The sequence below is a fragment of the Eschrichtius robustus genome, chromosome 7, assembly GCF_028021215.1.
Source record: "Eschrichtius robustus isolate mEscRob2 chromosome 7, mEscRob2.pri, whole genome shotgun sequence".
Classification (NCBI taxonomy): Eukaryota; Metazoa; Chordata; class Mammalia; order Artiodactyla; family Eschrichtiidae; genus Eschrichtius; species Eschrichtius robustus.
In genome coordinates, this window is record NC_090830.1 from 8,469,981 (window position 1) to 8,492,316 (window position 22,336).

A 22,336-nucleotide genomic window follows, 5' to 3' on the forward strand; every position below is an offset into this window, starting at 1 on the left:
ATACATTAATGAACAACGGCTTTAACTGGAGGAGAGCAAAAGAAATAACTCACTGTTTTATCTGTTATAAGCACAACGCCAAATATATCATCTAGCACATCTTTAGCGCGTGCTGTAAATTGTATTGTTGTCAGTAAATATCCTCCTTCTCCTTTCTTCCCTGTAGATGGAGTCATCTTATCGACCCTACTTACTTTGGGCTTGACTACCTGACTTGCTTTGGTCAATAAAATGTAACTGGATAGAACATCTGCCACAAGGGAAAAGAAAACTCTTAGAGGTCTGTTAGCCCTCCTTCATATCTACCCTTGACCAAGGAAGCTATACGTCCCAGATCAGGGCTGCCCCATCAGCTGGGCAAGAAGGCACGTGAACCACATCTGCAGACCATCTCCCCAGCCTGGAGCAGAGCAGCAGTGGACCCACGACCTCATGTAACACGAGCAAGAAATACAGGTTTCTTTGCAAGCCACCGAAATTTTGGGGGTTGCCATTACAGTAAAATCTGACTAATACAACTCATTATAGTCTTTAAAGTCTCCAGGGGAGAAATTTCCTTCATGACTCAATATCATTCTTTTATTCCTCAAATATTACAGAGTACCTATTATGTACTGATCACTGCGCACTGGTGAAATGATGGTGAACAATACAGACAAGATTCCTGCCCTAAGGGAGCTTACTGCCTAGTTAAAGAGAGAAACAACCCAAAAAATAAGTAAATTAAATTATGAACTATGAGTGAGATATCTCCTGAAAGAAACAGAGGACTGACATACATCTACTACCATTCAATTTTTAAAATATTAGTTAATTGCCATATTATTGGGGCATGAGGAACAGATTCTACTTGAATACTAGTCGGCATTTCCATTTTGGAATCTGAATTTTGAAACACATCCGATTTTTCTTTGGCTTCTACGAAGTGTGAAACCAATGTGCAACCATATGATGGTGTGATGTGAATGACTGTGGACCAGTCCCGGCTTTGTTATTTTCCTATCCTTACCTTCTCTGCAACCTGATTCCAATGACACTTTTTTTTTTTTTTTACAAATTTGCATTTCATATATTTTGGGAAATTGACTCAAATTCTTTACCGCCTATAGTAAGAATTTAAATTATCCATTCATGCGCATATAACTTATCACAGGTAATTAACATAAATGATACATTACTATGGCAGGAGTGTATGTTGGGTTTCTATGACATGCCAACATATTAAATCACAACCTTAAAACTCTCTGCTTAATAGAGAGAGAATATTTTCTCTTATAAAGAAAAATTCGTTCCCAAATGTGATGTTTCTTTTGGTTGCAGAGTAATTTTTTTAAAACATTAGATGCAATATTCCAATAAAACTTTTCTCACATAAAATAAAAAGTATGAAATTAAATTGAATCCTCTAAAGGGTACATTATGAATGCTATATCTAATTATTTCACCTAAAAATATACAAATAAATACTAATGGATTAAAAAAAATTCACCTGGCCAGATTTTTTTCTTTGGATTTCTTCTGTTTGGAAACAGCTTTATTGAGATATCATTTACATACTATACAACTTACCTATTTACAATAAATAATTCAATGGCTTTAGTATATTAATGGAACTGGGCAACCATGACCATAATCTAAGCTTAGAACGTTTTCCTCACCCCACAAGAAACCCAGTAGTACCCAGTGGCAGTCACTCCTCAGGTCCACTGCCCCTGCCTCCCCTAAGTAAACATTATTCTACCTTCTCTCCCTAAAGATTTGCCTATTACGGACTTTTCCTGTAAGTGGAATCCTATAACGTGTGGTAGTAGTATAACTAGTTAAAAACTTAGTATAATGTTTTAAAGCTTCATCCATTTTGTAGCACATATAAGTACTTCATTCCTTTGTATTGCCAAATAGATTTACAGTATGGATTCACCACACTTTATTTATCCACGAATCAGTTGGTGGGCATTTGGGTTGTTCCCACTTTTTGGCTACTGTGAATAATGCTGCTCTGAAATTCGTGTACAAGTTTTTGTGTGGACATGTTTTCATTTCCCTTGGGTATATACCTAGGCGTGGAATTGAAGGCTCTTATGGTAACTCTGTATTTAACTTGTTGAGGAACGGACCAATTGTTTTCCAAAACACAGGTTAAATTTTAAAGGTATTAAAAGAAAATAAAAGTGCCAAGCATGTCTAAATATATAAAAATGAACATAGCTTCTACAGCTTTTTAAGAGTAGAGTTTTAAAATATAAGAAAAATAACAAATATGTGTGTCTTTGCATTGTTTTCATGAAATGTTTTCACTCAGTTTGTGACTTAACTTTTTAATGATATTTTGGGAGGGAAATCTTGGTCCCAAACTTATTGATAATGAGGTTGCTAAAATGAAATCTCTGCAATTTAATTGGCTCTCACATGGAAAGACTAAAACTCATAAACAAAGCCACCTCTGAACATTAAGTGTACTTCATATTATTACTATGACTGTCTAGAATGCGTATAAACTTGTTTCCAAAGCCCTCAAGGTATTTTCACAATGCTCTTTCATCAACATCTCTTGGTCTCAGTTTTTCCCATCTGTCAAACAAAGGACTGAACTAAGTGATTTTTCTGATTCCCTCTTTACTATCTTACAGTTCTGTGATACTCTCTTACTCGGCTGCCTTAAGTCAGATGGCAGCTGTACATGTCTGAATTTTTACTTACTGTTATTCTCATAAGCAAAACAAGAATGAGGAAAGAGATCATACACTATCAAATCACCTCTTCACCTGTAATAATTCTGTCTCAGTAACCAAGGAGTTGAGACACAGACTTAAACTTAGGATGTACAAAATAACGTCTGCATGGCCCCAAGAAATCAGTATTTTTTAAACCCCATTTTGTTTCCCCAGCACCACCCCTGAACCCTGGGGTAGGCACCTAATTTGATGGGTCCCCATCAGACAGTAACGGACGCTCAGGCCTGACCTGTTCTCCTCTGGGATATGGAGAGACATGAACTGCAGAGGTTCCACACACTGCACCAGCCAGCCTTGGCGTTCACTTATTCGAGACACGTCTACCTTCAAGAACTGGTTGGGCATTCTGCTCCAGAGGACGTGTGAGAGGAACTGCACGTGGAGGCGAGGGGGACACTGCGGCACGGGGTTTTTGTGCTCGCTCTTGAATAATCCCGCTGAGAGAGGCATCACATTCTAGGAGATGGGGAAGCAGAAAAAGAATGAATGGATGACACTCCTGGGGGGGGGGGGGTCAATAAAGTGATGACTAGAGTTCTGCACAGGAAAGAGATAATGACAGATACGCTACGTGTTGAGCAGAGTCAATACAAAAACTAATAGAAATTGGGTTGAGCTGTTTCTGAAAGGACTAGTGGAGAAAATTTGGGGATGTCTCCTTCCCATATACTCAATGGCACAGTGAGAATGCAAGAGCAAGAGAGTATAACCAGGTATCTTTCCTATTTCTTTACCAAGCTGCGTCCTCAGGGACGCTTGGCATGTCTTTAGCTGCTTTCATCCAAACATCCTGAAAAGACTGGTCACATCCACTTGGCTTTCTCCCTCTCTTACTGTCTGTCCTTTGTCACCCACCTCATCCATCCTTAAACTACTCACACCCTCACTCATCGTCAGGTTTCTCAGGTTTGAGCAACCAGCAATATACCAGACACAGCTCAACAGATAAACCTGACTATTAAACAAGAAACACAATTTCTTTCTCCTCCACCTTTAATATGTATCCTCAACCATTCCAATTCCTACGGTCTGGCCTCAGGGAAAGAAAAGTCTCTACTTTGCCAAAGCTTATTCATTCATTTATGATCGTGATACCACCCCTGCCTGCCTCTTCTGGGCCAATAAAACAATTATCTCATCTTTCCACGTTACCTTCGGTTTCTCCCTCTCCTCTAGAACCTTCTCTACTGCATTATTTAGACTTGCTCATCCTCAAGCTACTTTCCTATTCTCTTCTGCTAATGGGGACAAAAAACCCAGGCACTTGTGTCAGGCACTGAGAATGTATCAGTGAAACAAAACAGACAAAATCCCTACCCTCATACAGCTTCCATTTCTTTTTCATTAGACATAAAATAAACAAAATCAGTAATTAACTAGTTATTAGAAAAGAGGTCATGGAGAGGGAAAAAAAAGACAGGATGGGGGAATCAGAATGCAGGACAGTAATAATAAACAGGGTGGTCAGAATGGTGTCACTGAGAAGATGACATTTACAGAAAGATCCAAAGAGAAGAACCATGTGGATATGCAGGGGAATAAGTTTCCATGAAGAGGGAACTGTGAATGCAAAGAACCCAAGGAGGGAGTTTGCCTGGCAAGTCTGAGGAAGAGCTGGGGGCCAGGGTGGCTGCAGTGGAGTGAAGGAGGGGACAGCAGGAGGAGATGAAGTCAAAGGGGTTAGAGGAGGTCAGGTGGTTTAGAACTTGAGAACCATCATCAGACCTCTGAGTTTTACTCTCGGGGAAATAGGGTTTCTAGGGTTTCAAGCAATGAAGTGAGTGACATGGTCTGATTTTTATTTTAAAATAATGACAGTCACTCAGATTGTTCTATGATAAACAGAGGGGTGAGGATGAATTAGAGGCTAGTGGCGAAATACAGATGGGAAACGATGGTGATGGAGGGCAGATCAGTAGGAGGGGTGGTGGGAGAGGTCAGAGGTGGAGGATTTGCTGGGGGGAGGAACTGGGATGCGGAATGTAAAGGAGGGAAGCCAAGGATGACTCCAAGGTTTGGGGTCTGAGTTATTAACTGACAGATCAGGAAGACTCGATCAGGCAAGTCAGGAGGAGGGGGGAGTGATGGTCAGCGGTCCAGTTTCGGACATATCCAATTTGCAATATCTATGAAACACGAAACATAAATGTCAAATAGACCAATATCAGAGTCTGGGTTCTGAGAAACTACCACTTTTCTGTCAAATTTTAACTTTTTTTCAGTCATCCAAACTTGCTGCCTCCTTTCCCTCACGTTCAATCTCAAATAATAATATGAATTGAATGATCTTGAAAAAAATACTACGGCTTCTTCCATCATTTTACTGAAATTTTTCTGGCAAGGTCACTAAAGCCCTCCTACTTAACAAAAATCACAGATTCCTTTAGTCCATATCGTATTGGCTCTTCTGCGGCAGCTGGAATCTCATTTTACAAAGGCAGAAACTGAGCTCATATGGTTTAAGAAATATGTCCAAGGTCACTGAGCCAGCATGGTAAAACTGTCTACTACATTCACCCTGAGGGGTGCCCAGCATCTCATTGTTTACAATTGCGAATTTCAACTCAATTCCTTTTCCTGAATTTCAGCAGGCTCTTCTGCTTGTTGTTGTATTAGTATCCCTTGGCTGGCCAAACTAAAAGTATTTAAATTAATCCTTTTCAGATTAACATATACACACTACTATACATAAAATAGATAACCAACAATGACCTACTGTATAGCACAGGGAACTATACCCAATATTTTGTAATATCCTATAAGGGAAGAGAATCTGAAGGAGTACACACACACACACACACACACACACACACACACAACTGAATCACCACGCTGTACACCTGAAACTAACACGACATTGTAAATCAACTATACTTTAATTAAAAAAAAAAAGTCCACCCCCAAAAAAAGTAAAAAAAAAAGAAAAAAAATTAATCCTTGATTCTCCATTCTCCTTGAGCACCAAATCCAATTTCAACAAATCCTATTAAACCAATTCATTGACAAATTCTGTTAATCTCTCCCCTAAAACATCTTCTTAAGTATCACTCTCTCTCTATGATGACTTTCGTGAATCTCATCATCTTCTCCCAGGTGGACAATATCAAACTGTTGATAGATAATTATTACTGCCTGCTCTCATTCATTTGAGGGCAGATATTTCTCCACATTACTACCAACATATTTTCCCAAAACAGGTTTGATTATACTCAGTCCCCTGCTTCAAATTTCCAGTAAAGCACCACTGCACCACTGCCTAGGGAACAGGTGTACACTTCCTAATGTGGCATTTAAGGCCTTTTCAACTTGGACTACCTTCCATCCATATTCATCTCTAGCCATATCCCAGAAGCATCCTTTGTTACAGTCACACTGAATTCCTTAACCTTCAGCACTTTCATGCCTATGTATTTTCACTTTCTCTCACCCTCTGTCTAGAATGCCCTCTCCTAGCAAACGTACCCTGAGCTCTGTAATTCAACAGTTAAGAATCAACCTAAATGTCATCTCCTCTTTCAGCTTTACCTGATCCACCCCATCCTACTTAGTTGTCCTTTCATTTATGTTCCCAGAGTACTCAATACCTGCCACTCTCGCATTTACCACAATGTAGCATACTTTCAGCTCTTCAAGCCCGTTCGCTAGCTTACCCGTGAGTTCAGTGATTATTGAGCTGTATGTAATTTGGCATTTGTGTTCTGTACAAGGCTAGTTTTATTGAATAATATACTTATGATAACCAAAGAAAACCCTTTCTAATTACTTATGTTACTCTAGTGACCTTAATGAGATTACAGAATTTTCAAATATGGAAACTTTTAAAGAATGATTTATGTGATTAATATCAGTACTAATAACGTATGGAATTAATTGAAGAAGAAGTAAATGCTATTTCCTAACAAAAAACAACCCAAATATAATACCAGGAATGAGTCTTTCTTACCTTTATTCTTCCCAACTCAAACTGAAAAACGTTGGGACTTGTAGCTTGCGCAAAAACTGCAGGAAATAATTTTGTACTTGGTTCCACCTTAAATAATCAAATGAATTTAATAATATTAGTAAAGGAAGGAACACACACAAAAATATATTTTCTTCCTAACACCTAAGAAACACTTTACAGAAAAAGACTTTTTCTTCCTCTCATGCAGATATTCTCTTTCAATAATTATTTGGAATATTTCATTTCAGGACTATGTGAACATTTTTGGAGGAATGTACTGTTTACTCTGAAGGGCTTACGGCACTGTTATTACTCAAACAGAAGTAAAAATACAGAATTGACTCATCTGTGTTTTCATTTCCTTCTAGCTTATAATTTACTTTTTGATCTTGCAAAATGTGTTCTCCTCTCTAACGGGAATAAAGGTTTCCTCCCTGGAAGCACAAGGCCATCCCTGACCACATACCTGATAGTATGTGCTCAGCTCCTTGCCGTTGGCCGTGAAGGTGAGCAGCCCACTGGCGGTGTCCACCACGCAGCCAATCTCCAGGCCGTTGTTGTTGCGTCCTTGCCCGGGGCTCAGGCTCTCACCCGCACACACCATATAGCAGTTGCTGCGTTTGATGCTGAATTGCAAAAAAACATGTTTATCTTTGAACAAGCACAGGTAGCGTGGAAAGCATGGACGTCTGGCAAACTAAACCTAAGTTATGCTGTGCAAGCAACAAGCTCATGCTGAAATGGGACAGGTGTACAGTGGGCCCGATTCTGTGATTCTGAGCAAAACTCCATTGACTTCAGTGGACATTCTGAGTCAGGTCTTCCAATCTCTCAATTTCACACCTAATGAAGACAGGTCAATGAGTTGGAACCAAGGATAAGAACTGACCTGCACCTTCCCTCCAAAAACTCAAACCAAACTGGACCTTTTTCTGAGGTTCAAAAAAGTTTAACTATGATAAAGCAGAAACTAACACACACACACACACACACACACACACACACAAAAAGTTTAACTATGTAATAATCATCCAAATTGGTAATTTTCATTCTCATGGGTTTTTTTTTTTAACATCTTTATTGGAGTATAATTGCTTTACAATGGTGTATTAGTTTCTGCTTTATAACAAAGTGAATCAGCTATACGTTTACATACAACCCCATATCTCCTCCCTCTTACGTCTCCCTCCCACCCTCCCTATCCCACCCCTCTAGGTGGTCACAAATCTCAAGGGTTTTTTTTTTTGTTTTTAAACCACTTGTTCTGAGATGAGAAGCACCTGTTTCTGAACACTATCAAAGTCTTTAGGCCAATTCTACATGAGCTGTCAGTGATTCGACAGATATAAAATTTGGCTAAAATTAAGCCCCTTTCTGGACAATTCCTGGTGATCTGTTATGAGAGACAGACTTAGCTGGGATGTGCGCAAGGTCTGTGATATTAACAACAAACCCCACCTGAGTTTCACCCTCCACAAAACCTTTACCAGAGAGAGTAGCAAACTTAAGCGATTTGAGTTTCACCTCCTTCCCTTTCTCTACTACTGTGCAGTGCATGTATGAATGAGGCTGGCAAAAAGGGCAAACACAGGCAAGTAGGAGGAAAAGAGCAAGAAGGCGGAGATAAAGTCAGTTTCTGAATAATCAAAAGTTGGCTGTGTTTCTATGCTCTATTTATGTAAGATTCAACAACCTTCCCTAGCCTGTATTTCCTACACCAAAAACATCAATCAGATACCATATCCCTATATTATCTCCTTTCACTGCCTCCATCTCTGAAAATCAAATATATCCCTCAGAATATTCCTGGAAACAGGTGATTTGGGCCCCCCCGGGCCCCCCCCACCCCCCGCTACTGACGTAAAGCACTGTTCATTGGAGAATTTTTGCTAGGCTCACTGTCTCAAGCGCTAAGTTCATTGCGGTTCAAGTGTTACAACCTGAAGGCAGGGGAGGGAGCTTCCGGTCACCAAAAATGATGGTGCAGGTATTAAAGAAAAGCAACATTATGGGGGGGGGGGGGCTCTTTCTATGAGACCCATCACAGCAGATCAGAGAGGATGCACGGGCACAAAAGGTAGATGCAAATGGCCAGATCTTCTCTTGTCTTATTCTGCAAGGAAGATAGCCTTCTTCACTTTTTTGAAGGTTTGGTTTGAGTTTGGTTTGTTTTGTTTCATAAATGAAAAAGGATGGCACAGAAACTGTAACTGACTTACCCAAAGCCACACAGCGAGTCAATGGCAAAGCTGAGGAAAGAACCCACGGCTCCTCAGTCTGAGTTCAAATACGTCCACCTGGTCTAAACCACTAAGCCCACACTGTCTTCACCTTTTTCTCCCCACCTCCTAACCAGTTCCCAAGGTGCAGATCAGACCACAGGCTAAATGCCTCACATTCACCCGTCTCTAATCCTCACACAATGGCTAAGTAATGGTAACCCAAGTCATTAGTCGTGTGCGCTGTCACCTGAAGGAATATATGATTATTACCCCAAAGAGATGCACTGCTCTTACTTTATAAGATTTTGCACTTTTAATATATTCAGATTCCTTACCGGCTTGTATGAGTAACAAAAAGGACATGGACGTTAACGGTTTGATTACACTGTTCCTATCAACAGAATATTATCTTGGACATAAAATCCAAGAGAAAAAAAAATGCCTAGGTTTATCAACATTTTTATCAAATGTCATTCATGTAAGAAGTCGAGGAAAACCTACCTTTCATGCACCTTCCCTTTTTCATCTCCTAGAGTCACGGTCACCGTACGAACTCTGTCCAAGTCAAAGCCTGTATCATATTGATGGAAATCAGACGTGATCCAGCCCACCCAGACGCTGGCAGGTTCTTGTCCAGGAAAGATTCTCACTGAGTAATAGTACTGTCAAGACAGCAACACCAAGTATCGGCAAAGCAAAAAGAAACAAAACTTTGACTTGCAATGTCTTTAAGTTGCCTAAGAAGATATGTCTTTGTTTAACATCGTTTGGCATATTTGCAGCAACATGGATGCAACTAGAGATTATCCCACTAAATGCAGTAAGTCACAAAGAGAAAGACAAACACCACATGATATCACTTATATGTGGAATCTAAAATAGGACACAAATGAACCTATCTATGAAACGGAAACAGAATCATGGACATAGAGAACAGACTGGGGATTGCCAAGGGGAGGGGGGTGGGAGAGGGAGGGATTGGGAGTTTGGAATTAGCAGATACAAACTGGTATATGTAGAAAGGATAAACAAGAAGGTCCTACTGTATGGCACAGTATAGGGAACTATCTTCAATATCTTGTAATGGATATAATGGAAAAGAATCTGAAAAAAATATTGGGTTGGCCAAAAAGTTCATTTGGGTTTTTCCGTAACATGCTATGGAAAGACCCAAACAAACTTTTTGGCCAACCCAATATACACAAATGTATAACTGAATCACTTTGCTGTACACCTGAAACTAACACAACATTGTTAATCAACAATACTTCAATAAAAAAGAAAATAATAGTATATTCAATACTAATAATAGTATATCCAATTATGCTATAACAACAACAACAACAAAGCCCAAAGTTTAAAGCAGCAAAAAAAAAAAAAAAAATCCTTTGGCCTAAGTAAAATGTTATAGGCACAAAGGACTGATGTGGCAAAGGAAAAGTCTTAAAACAGAGATCCTGAATTATTTCAGAAATAATGGGAAAAAGAGAAAAGACTATCTGAGCAAAAGATGATCTGAAGCTTTTTATACTTCCAAGTATGTATGGATGGGGGAGTACATATATAGTATGTTTATGTGATAAAATCATCAATCCATTACACAGGTAAGCTTTGAATTCTTCAAGCTTACACCAGAACAATAATCTATGCTACAGCTTTTATACCTGTTTTATACCTTGAATATGCTATCACTAACATAATATTTTGAACCCTTAAAATCACTTCGAAATAGTTCAGATCTGATATGTGAAAGTCAAGTTCAAATATGGGGGAACTCTAAAAGGGACACAGCTATATATTTTTTTTCTATTTGGCGTTTTATGAGAAGTGCTTTAAAAATTCAAAATGGCAGACAGCACACCTTGACCTCTAACAAAGTACGATAAATGATCTTGCAGACATATCACTGAGACAAAAGAAACTGCAAAATGTACTTGGAAAACTTAAGTGGCAAATAAAATGCTGTCAAGAAAGAGGATAACAAAATCAGGACTGAGGGTGCCATTAAGGATTATTTTTCCTAAAATAGCTCTCTTATTGCATAATATCCATTAGAATATACATACGTCTTTCAACTTTTCAGTCCCCAAGATATAAGTGAATAATTATTTTAAAAATAAGCTTGCTAAACAGTACGAATCAATGTTAACTATCTGAAATGCAAAGCATGATCACTGATAAATAGAAATAAATGACAAAAGCTGCAACCTCATACCGTGGACGTTTGCATCAAGTAATCATAGTCGTCCCTCTCATCTGCGAGGACGTCTTCTGTGAGTCTTGCAGAATGGCTGGTGCTGTAATCTGGCTTTGTCTTTCTAAGCAAAAATCTGAAATATAGTAGAGGACTAGGAATAAGCAACATTAAAATGTTCTGCCTATCTCAAACATAAACATATAATTAACTTAGTAGAGTGGTTGCCAGCCAGGATGATTAGCTCCCAAGAGGACATCTGGCAATATCTGGAGATATTTTTGGTTGTCACAACTTGGTGGGGGAGGGGTGCCACTAGCATCTAGCGGTGGAAGGATCCTGCCTAACCATCCTTCAATGCACAAGGCAGACTCTTACAATAAATAATTATCTAACCCAGAGTGGCAATAGTGTTGAGGTTGAGAATTTCATATTTAGTGTAAGAAAGGATGCTAAAACAATCTACCTTCTTATCCATTAAGAAGTACTATTTAGAGAGAATACTCTAAGGTTCAACCAGTAATGTAAATATAAACGTCTTAAAAACTAACACTTGGGAGAAAATACAAATCATATATCTGATAAGGTTAATATCTAGAATACACAAAGAATTCCTACAACTCAGCAACAAAAATGCAAATGACCCAATCAACAAATGGGCCAAGAACTTGAATAGACATTTCTCCAAACATGTTATACAAATGACCAGTAAGCATATGAAAAGATGCTCAACATCACTAATCATCAGGGAAATGGAAATCAAAACCACAATGTGATATCACTTCACACCCATTAGGATGGCTACTATCAAATAACCAGAAAGTAACAAGGGTTGACAAGCACTTGGAGAAATTGGAACCCTCATGCAGTGCTGATGGGATTGTAAAATGGTACAACTGCTATGGAATAAAATATAAATTTTTTTCCTCAAAAATTTAAATATAGGGCTTCCCTGGTGGCACAGTGGTAAAGAACCCGCCTGCCAATGCAGGGGACATGGGTTTGAGCCCTAGTCCGGGAAGATCCCACATGCCGTGGAGCAACTAAGCCCATGCGCCACAAGTACTGAGTCTGCGCTCTAGAGCCCGCAAGTCACAACTACTGAAGCCCGTGTGCCTAGAGCCCGTGCTCTGCAACAAGAGAAGCCACCGCAATGAGAAGCCTGCGCACCGAACCAAAGAGTAGCCCCCGCTCGCCTCAACTAGAGAAAAGCCCACATGCAGCAACGAAGACCCAATGCAGCCAAAAAAATAAATAAATAAAATAAATAAATTTATTTTTTAAAAAAATTTAATTACAGAAGTACCAGGCATCCCACTTCTGGGTATATACCCAAAAGAACTGAAAGTAGGGTTGTGAAAAGATATTTGCACACCCAAGTTCTTAACAGCATGATTCACAATAGCCAAGAGGTGGAATCACCCTAAATGCCCATCAGTGGATGAATGGAAAAACAAAATGTGGTGTATATACCCACACTGGAATATCATTCAGCCTTAAAAAGGAAGGGAATTCTGACATATGTTACAACACATATGAACTTTGAGGACATTAAGCTACATGAGATAAGTCAGTCACAAAAAGACAAATACTGTATGATTTCATTTATATGAGGTATCTAAAGCAGTCAAATTCATAGAAACAAAAAGTAAAATGGTGATGACCAGGGGCTGGGGGAGGTTGGAAAAGGCAAGTTATTTCATGGGTGTAGAGTTTCAGAGTTTTGCAAACTAAAAAAGTTCCGAGATCTGTTTCACAACAATGTGAATATACTTAGCACTACTGAGCTGTACACTTAAAAATGTTTAAGACGGTAAATTTTATTTTTACCACAATAAAAAAAATTCATAGAAAAAGTAACTCTTGAGATAGATTGTTAGTGGTAACAAATTAGATGGTCAACGGACTGCTTTTTCTTCTGTAGAATCCTTGGTACATAAAGAAGGAGGAAGAGGAAGAACAAATTGACCTTGGAAATCCCTTACCCGCTATTACCCTCTCCTGTGATCCCCTAACATAATAAATACATATTTTAAATCATTAAAGAAATTAAAATTTAAAAAAAATTTTAAAAATCATTTTGCATATATCAATGACCTTTGTTTCAGACGAGAGGGCTTTTCCTGAGCATAATCTTTGTGGTTGTTAAACTCTGGTTTTGTAGCTTCTTTGTCTTTGTCCGCTCGATCTGGCACCAGATGGCCATGAGCTGTCTTCATGAGAACCTCGAAGTCCGAATCCACATCATAATCCTCCAAATCATTCTTGGGCCCAAAGAGACTGGCGCCAGGGATGCCTCCAGCCGCAGTCTTGGAGAAGACCTCCGCGCACTCGATGGGCATGCTCAGACGATAAAACATGATATCCGTGCTGCTGTTCTGAGAGCCAAAGGACTTCTGAGTGACCTTTAAGCACGGGGAACTGTCGATGGTGCCGTCTATTCTGGTCACCTAACAAATGAAGACATGATTGTTCAAACGCTCACCATTGTCAGTTTCCTGATTCTAAAACCCTAACGAGCATCACACCTTTACAACCCAAAACATGGCCCGCCCATGGCATAATTTCATAAATGAGATCATTAAATAGAGGGATTGCTGTGTTACAGACATACTCACAGTTCTGTTTCTAACTCAGAAGATGATTTGGGAAATTCATGTTAAAACTGTATATATTCAGATTGAGCCTGACATTGCCTACATAAAAAAAGAATTATATACAGTTGACCCTTGAACACCGCAGGTTTGAACTGCTTGGATCCACTTTATATGTGTGTATTTTTCAATAGTAAATACTATAGCACACTACATAATCCGCGGCTGGCTGAATCCGTGGGTACAGAGGGCCGACTATAAAGTATATGCAGATTAACCCCGAAGTTGTTCGAGGATTAATTGTAGGTAATCAGTCTAATCAGCCTCTCATAAGTACCTAAAATCAGAGGGTAATCCTGTCCTTAGATTCCCCTACAGTGGAACACATCAGAGCCATCATTTTAAGGAAGTGACAGCAACTGTCCAAGTAGGAACACCCGCTCCTGGTTTTTGGCAATGGTCTGATTTCTAAAGGAAAAGCAAACCTCAATATGCTCGTGGTTTGATGGAACTTGGAGAAACTGAGGAAGTCTCTTGCTTAGCCACATGGTAATATCCCTGTTCGTGTTAACGGCAAATGGTTCATAGCTCTCTTGTAAGCCACAGATGGTGAAATATTTCAAGGTGCTGACATCCTTTCCAAAGTTCATCCTGCCCACTTGAGCCACTCCAAGGCTACATACAGGTATGAATCCTGGGAAGAAAAAACAAATACATCAAAATCTTCAGTATCATTCGTATAAGATCCTTTCAGCATGGAATCACCAAAAGTATTGCTCTAAAACTCTTCCTTTTGTGAGAACCGTTGCCCTGAGGCAAAAATAATAGTGGGGTAAAGAGACCACGGACACTAAGTACTAAATGTGAGGATCAGAAGACCAGTATTTGCTCTTGGCATCATAATTCGTTAAATGTGGGCCTGAGGTAAGTCCCTTCTTCCACCCTGGACTTCCGTAAAATGAGGTAACTACTAAGCAGCCCCGAGTCCTCCGGAAATCCTGGGGACCACAACCCCCTCCCCACAGCCTCCCAGCTCCGAAGTGCAGGTGACTCTCTTGCAGAGGGAAAATGAGAAAGAAGTGCCAAAGCGCATTGCCGAAGAGCCTGAAAAGTGCAAACATCAAACACAGCTGAGCTTTACATGTAACTCAAAGAAGAAAACAAAAGGATTGGAGGCCACGTTTTTAAAGGTGTTCATTCACTTATAGCTGCCTTTGATCTTTGAAGAGAATTTTGCCTCTTTTTTTCCCCCTAGGGTACCCTAGAACTAAGCGTGGAAAATATACATATAAATAAGAATTTGGAAGTAGCTGCTAAAATCCTACTGAAACTCCTCCATCTGTCCCTTTCCCTTCAATGTCACTGTCGGTATAGATTAAGCAGGGTAATGCAAAATTAACATAAATAGCTAAGATAAGAAATCAAAAAGTAAGTTAAAAGTTAACAAGAAACTAAATCAAAAGCAACAGCAATAAGCAATGAAGAAAAAACCAAAATATTTCAATGTGTGGCAGGGATGGTTAATCTTTCCATTATTAAATAAAAAGGGGAAACTACATTAATTATGTTAATTGTTTGAGTCCTTTGTAATCAACTGTCTGGCAAGGGGATGAGATGATACTTTTCAGTGGAAGGGGCATTTACATACTCTTCATATCTTTCTGTAATATTTTACACATGAAAGTTCAAGCAGTCAGCACAATAAACAAGGCCAGTATTGGGATGCAGACTACAAATTAGAGGATCTAACTTGCAGATCAAAAAAGCAGGGGAGGGTTTCCCTGGTGGCGCAGTGGTTGAGAATCTGCCTGCCAAGGCAGGGGACAAGGGTTCGAGCCCCGGTCTGGGAAGATCCCACATGCCGCGGAGCAACTAGGCCCGTGAGCCACAACTACTGAGCCTGTGCATCTGGAGCCTGTGCTCCACAACAAGAGAGGCCATGATAGTGAGAGGTCCGCGCACTGCGATGAAGAGTGGCCCCCACTTGCCGCAACTAGAGAAAGCCCTCGCACAGAAACGAAGACCCAACACAGCCAAAAGTAAAAATTAATTAATTAATTAATTTAAAAAAAATACTCATGCCTGGGCCCACCCCCAGATATTCTGGTAATTGATTTGGAGTGGGGCCTCAGCATATTCTGGGGGGGGGGGGAAAGCAGGGGACCCTCAGAGTAAGCTGACAGATTTCTACCATTATGATGTCCATTTCTTCCCTTGTTGAAATTAGTGGCAGTGAAAGCAATGTATAACTCTCAAGACAGCACAAGACAATAGAAATTACATCTGATAATTCATAATGATTTCACCCAGTTTGTATCATCAATATATATTTAAATAAATGGTTGAGTCATAGCATTACCAACCGGGAAACAAGAACACATCCAGCTGGGTTCAAGGAAGTGTGAGTGATGAGTTTCTAGCTAAAACTAAAAAATCCGCAGCTGTGTCTGCACCTGTGCCAGCTCTTGATGCAGTAGTCAAGGAAAGTTGTCTTAAATAAGTGTCCCCAAAGGAATCAAAGAAAAGGATTGGATAAATGCAATAGATCTGAGACAGCTTGAACTACATTTACACAAACGGGAAAACCTAACATCCATTTGACATAAACTAGGGGATACCAAGCCAGAAACATCTCTGCTGATGCTAAACATTTTTGTTTCTAACCACTTTATATGTAGTTGGAGTTCCTACTCTAAAAGTGAAGTTATTGGATATCTTAAAATATCTGTATAGTAGATCTTTGGGTGTTCGTTATGAACTTTTCTGTATGTCTGATATATTTTCATCTAAAAAATCAAGTATTTAGTGTTGTGCGCAAAGATTTGTGTCCTAAACTGTTCACTATGGCTATGTATACAATCATAGAATATTGTTTGGACAATAAATATGTGTTTTTCTTTTCCTGGAGATGGTATACTACTTAGCTTTTGAAAATCTGGTTCTCAAAGGTTCATTAATATATAGGAAAATATTCACAGTATGTATTATTTCGAGAAAGAAAGATGGAACATATGGCTTATTTTTAAAGATGCAAAAACACCAGAAGGGTTTTTTTAAAATCAAAAAAGTTTCAGAAGGGTGGAATTTTTAATGCTTCTTCCCTCTTTTTATGTCTCTCAATTTAACAATTTTTTTCAATGAATATGTATTTAATGATGACAACAAATGACAGCCTTCGTAAAAATAAAATATTCATTTAAGAAAATGGGATATACCTATATCTTTCTCGTATAGAAAGGTGGAAGAATGATGTGGATATAAAATGGTCCAAACAACATGTTCTTCAAGTTGCTGAAGTTCAAGTTCTCATTGCTACTGAGTGTGCAGTGAGCTTGGTACCAGAAATCTTGCTAATAAAATTACACTAGTACAAGAGTGATGAAAAGTGATTTAGCAATATGCATTAAGACACTTTCACCTATTCATTTCTTTATCCAACAGAGGTTTATTGAGCAGCTACCGTGTGCCAGAAACAGGGAATACTAGGTCGCTAACACAGACCAAGCTAAATGTTCTCATAGTCTAATACAGTGGGGAGACAAGTGAAGAAGTAATAAAATAACCTACTGACCCATCTAAAAAGAGGGAGGGGCTTCCCTGGTGGCGCAGTGGTTGAGAATCTGCCTGCCAATGCAGGGGACACGGGTTCGAGCCCTGGTCTGGGAAGATCCCACATGCCGCGGAGCAACTAGGCCCGTGTGCCACAACTACTGAGCCTGCGCGTCTGGAGCCTGTGCTCCGCAACAAGAGAGGCCACGACAGTGAGAGGCCCGCGCACCGCGATGAAGAGCGGCCCCCACTTGCCGCAACTAGAGAAAGCCCTCGCACAGAAACGAAGACCCAACACAGCCAAAAATAAATAAATTAAAAAAAAAAAAAAAGAGGGAGTGCTAAGAGCCGAGGAAGAGTAGAGAGATGAAGTCGAGTCACCATCTAAGTAGAGGGCAGACAGGCAGTCCTGGGAAATGACTAAGAACAGGGACTTTGGAATCCAAGAGACCTGGATTCAAGTTTCAGCTCCACCACTTCTTGGCAAGTTATTTAAGTTCCCTAAGCTTTAATCCTTTCTTCTGTAATATCTACCCACTAGGGTTATGGTTTTAAAAACAAGATCCTGTATATATAGTGCTTAATATATACGCTCACTAAACTCAATTTTAAATGGGAAAAAAAAGGTAAAAGAAACTAAATAGGCCTAATAAGAGAATGGTTAATTATGATACATACACAAGATTAAATAGATGTAGTCATTAAAAATCATGTTCAGGGCTCACCAAAATAAAACTATACAGGGAGGTAAAACTAACGTGGCAACATTTAAAAACTGGTGATTCCAGGTGAAGCGTACACAGGTGTACATTGCACTATTCTTGCACTTTTCTAAAAGGCTGACATTTCTCAAAATATGATATTGGTAAAAATACAACAAGTTATGCTTAAAATACTTTTATGCCTTAGGACAACATATTATATATAATATTAAGTTTAAAAAAGGTGGCAAAAAATTATTTTTACATCTCAAACCTTTAAATGGGAGAAAAACACATTAAAAGTCAAATTTCTCTCTGGGTAGTGGGAATATAATTTTTAACCATTTTCTTATACTCCTTTGTATTTTCCAAATGCTCAAAAAGAATATATTAATTTTATGAAAGATAAATAGATACACTTTTTCATTAGCTTATAGCAGTAGGTGGTTTTTTCACTGCTTTAGCGTTTTGGTCTCCTTTAAAGGAATTTATCTGTGAAAGTACATCCATAAGTAGAAATTACGCTTTTTTCTCTTTGTAATTTAAATAAAGTAGAACTTAATAAAAATTAAATTGTATTCTGACTTCAGAAGATGCAGTTTTAATAGCTGTTATGATAATAAAACAATAGATATTTCTAAAAACTACATTTTTTAAATTAGCATATCACAGCAGGAACAACTACATGGCAAAGGTATCAAAGCAGATATAGAGTGGAGGAAAAACTCCAGGCACTTTTCAGTCGCCACATGGGAAAGGGCCAGGCCTCAGTCACTTCCATTTGGCCAATGCCCTGCAAATAAATGTGCTGACAACAGATGAAATGCTTACCACACAAGGCTCCCTAACAGCAGCTAATTCCCTGAGTGTTCATCTCAGTGACCGTTAACGACCATTCATTGAGACAGGAATCATTATTGTCTTTTTCCAGTGATTTAAGTCCAATCTCGGCTTAAATCACAGCTAAGTGGCCAGAAAAGAAACCCAGGTCTGCCAGATCTCAAGCTCCGTGCTTTAACTCAGGCCTGTAAATCACCAGAGAGTAGAGATTTTAGGTTTCCTGGACCATATGGTCTCTGTGAAAACTACTCAAGCCTGTGTTACAGCGCAAAAGCAGCCACAGATAGTATGTAAACAAAGGAGCATAGCTGTGTTCCAATAAAACTTTACTCACAAAAACTGGTGGCAGGCTGGATGTGGCCCTCAGACCTTAGTTTGCCAACTCCTGCTCTAAGTTTTCAATATTCAAACATTGAGTATCAGGTCCCTCCATTTGGCAAATATCTAAAGAACACCGAACAGGTACCAACCACTATTCTAGGCACTGGAAATACAGCTGTGAACAGAACAAAAAGGAGTCCCTACCCTTCCGGAGCTTATCTTTATGTAGAGAAGGCAGATAATGAATAAATAAATAGTTACCAATATACATAACACAATGTCAGGAAATCATAAATGCTATCAGGACTGATGGAATGTTTTGCCATGAATTACACAAGACGAGTTGATAAATGACCTCACTCTTAATCATTTTCCACAGCAAAACATGATAACTGAGGTTCAATTCTTTATTAGCTTGAGGTAGTCTGAACGCAAAAATATTCCAACCCAATGAAACAGACTTCCACAAATTCACACACACCCCCCGGCACAGGTGAAATGTTGGTCCTACCTTCCTGTCCTTTGTGTTCTCGATCTTCTATTCCAGTTACCTTAACTGACACCCTGCAAATAACAAAGTCTGATGTATCTAAGGGAAGTTTTCTTCCTGGCAGTGGGTCTTAAATTAGTACACATGAGTCCAATTGGTTACTTGGGCCTGTGCCAGACCCGCCCTAGCTATTTGTAAATCTGTTAAAACAGGAGCTACAGCTTATGGCTAAACTGCTTCCTCCAACAAAAGACAGATGGCTACAGCAAATTTTAACTTTCTCCGTTGAGAAGCCTCTTCGCTCCTGAGCAGAGGGGTGTGTTGGGAGCATGCAAGTCCAGCAAAAGAAGTGGCAGTCACAGGATGTGGCACTGAGAGGCCGGCGTGAAAAGAAGATAAAGCAGATCACAAGCATACCAGCTTTTTCTAAGAATATACGATTTCAGATTTCAAATTTTCTAAAACACAGATAGGAATCAACATTTACAAGCCAAACCAAACGGCCAAAAGCAGATAAAAATGGCCGATATTACACTAACATGTAAATTTGAGTTATTTCATCAGAAGGAAGGGTAACATTTACTGGTGGCCTACTATGTGCCAGATAATATATAAGCACTTTTCCATTCATTATTATTATTATTATGCTTCTTTTTTTAATTTGGCCGTGTTGTGCGGCATGCAGGATCTTAGTTCCCCCACCAGGGGTTGAACCCATGCCCCTTGCAGTGGAAGCAAGGAGTCTTGACCACTGGACTGCCAGAGAAGACCTCCCATTTATTATTAAATATTAACCCCATTTTTCAAGATGAGGAAACAACTAAGATGTTAAATCATCTTGTCTAAGGTCCTACAGCTAGTTAAATGGGATGCTAAAAGTTGAATCAAGAATGCAGAGAAGGAGGAAAAAACAAAAACAAAAAACACTTGCCTTAGATTTCTGGGCTCTTTAGAGTTGCAAGGGTATGAAAAGACCATTTCCAATTAGTGTTTTTTATTTTAAGGATACGAAAAGAGAGGGGCTGGCCATTTGCCCAAGATCATATAGGAAGAATGATTTTCAGAATAGGGTCTAGAACCCAGGGTTTCAGACATGATATTTGTTGCTTCTATTTCATGTTGGCTTCGAAAATCAATTAAGGAATTATGCTAAGTGAGGTGTTAGGGAATTTTCCATGATGCAAATGCATCTTTAGTGCATGGATTCTGTAACATCAATGCTGGCACAATAGGGACATTCCCATACTTTCTTCCTGGCTCTTGGTTTATTTCAGACAATCAAAGCAGTAGAATTTTTATTTTTGACCTTGAATATCATTTTAAAGCCATCACATTCTCTCCATCAGTCCAAATCCAGAAAAAAAGAACGTTTAATATACACAGGGTTCTGACATCCTTTATTCTTATTCCTTGATCTTTTCAGTATAATTTAAACATTAAATCTTGCTGTTTGGCTCTATAGCATTCATAAATAATAAGCCATTGGTGTTGTAAATAAGCCATTGGTGTTGCACATCTGTATTACCCCTTCTAGTACCTCAAACATACATTCACTATATGCAAAACTGCCAATTTGCGGATAGCCTAATATATACACAAATTACCTCACTAACCACCTACCAACTTTATTCATTCTCAAAATGGTCTGTAAGGTAGAAATTTCCTCTGTTCATCAATATATAAAATTTAAATGTCAATTAACTGATCAGTTTAGGCTAAGCAGTTTGATTTTCACTGAATTCCCCAACCATTTCACAATGAATTTCCCCAAACAACATGTTGTTTAGATTACATACACATAAGCTCAAAAGATATATATTAAATAATAATCTGAAATTTAACACGAAATATTAAAAATCTCCTCACTGCTTGAAGTATTCCATGAATGTAGTACATATTTAAGAGTTTCATTCCTGGAAATATCCAGAGTGTTTCTAGGATAGCTTCCCTTTCTGATTCCAGGGAAAACTATGGGACTGATTATGCTGGTTTCCACCATCTTCATACTCTTTAGAATGTGTCTACCACTTTATAACTGTCTTTATCTTCACTCAAAATATGTAGTGTCCCAACCCAATTCCCTGACTTTTTGAATTGCTCCACTGCAGTGAGTCATACTCCTAACTTCTTCCTTCCTTCAACAATAGCTTATTTTTAATTAGGGCGATTCCCAATAACGTTACTTTCCCGGGTCTGATACAAACCTAGGTCCCAGGTCTGTACCAACAGCAAGTTGCACAGAGTGTCACTAGAGACAGGAAAGGAATTCCATGCAGTCTCAGCACCAGGTATTCAGTTTTGCTTACTGTCCTTTCAAGTGGCAGATACAGAATTAAAAGCATCCTTTCTGGATTTGATTATCATCATTATGGGTGTAGAACCCGAGGGCCCTGAGATCAGCTTTACTTACAGAAGAGCTGACAAGCTTGAAAAAGCTCCAGTGTAATGAGACATTTACACAACACAAGATATGTCCCAGGGCCTACTCTGTAAAACACAGGTAATCTCCAGACAAAATAACTATTCTTTCACCATCTGGCAAGATGTTAAATGACTCTCTGCCTTGCTTTAAATGAAGGATATGATTAGCTCTTCAAATTACTGGTAACATAAAGCTCTTGCACATTTAAGAGTAAATTGAAAATGGTTCTAGATGAGTATGGGATATAAGCGCAGAGGGGTCGTGTATTAATTTCCTAGGGTTGCCACAGCAAAATACCACAGACATTTTCTTTATTCATTCATCT

The 22,336-nt window shown here is 39.0% G+C and overlaps 1 protein-coding gene across 1 annotated transcript in view; it reads right to left on the bottom strand.

Moving 5' to 3' along the window:
- The window catches only part of RYR2 (ryanodine receptor 2), a 535,211-nt gene that overhangs the window by 225,887 nt on the left and 286,988 nt on the right, over positions 1 to 22,336 (bottom strand). Inside the window, exons 30-36 of the mRNA XM_068548931.1 lie at positions 14,174 to 14,382; positions 13,192 to 13,544; positions 11,116 to 11,230; positions 9,402 to 9,562; positions 7,145 to 7,304; positions 6,679 to 6,765; positions 2,965 to 3,191 (exon numbers count right to left, since the gene is read on the bottom strand). Of these exons, the coding sequence (XP_068405032.1) occupies positions 2,965 to 3,191; positions 6,679 to 6,765; positions 7,145 to 7,304; positions 9,402 to 9,562; positions 11,116 to 11,230; positions 13,192 to 13,544; positions 14,174 to 14,382 (1,312 nt within the window). The remainder of the gene's footprint in view (positions 1 to 2,964; positions 3,192 to 6,678; positions 6,766 to 7,144; positions 7,305 to 9,401; positions 9,563 to 11,115; positions 11,231 to 13,191; positions 13,545 to 14,173; positions 14,383 to 22,336) is intronic.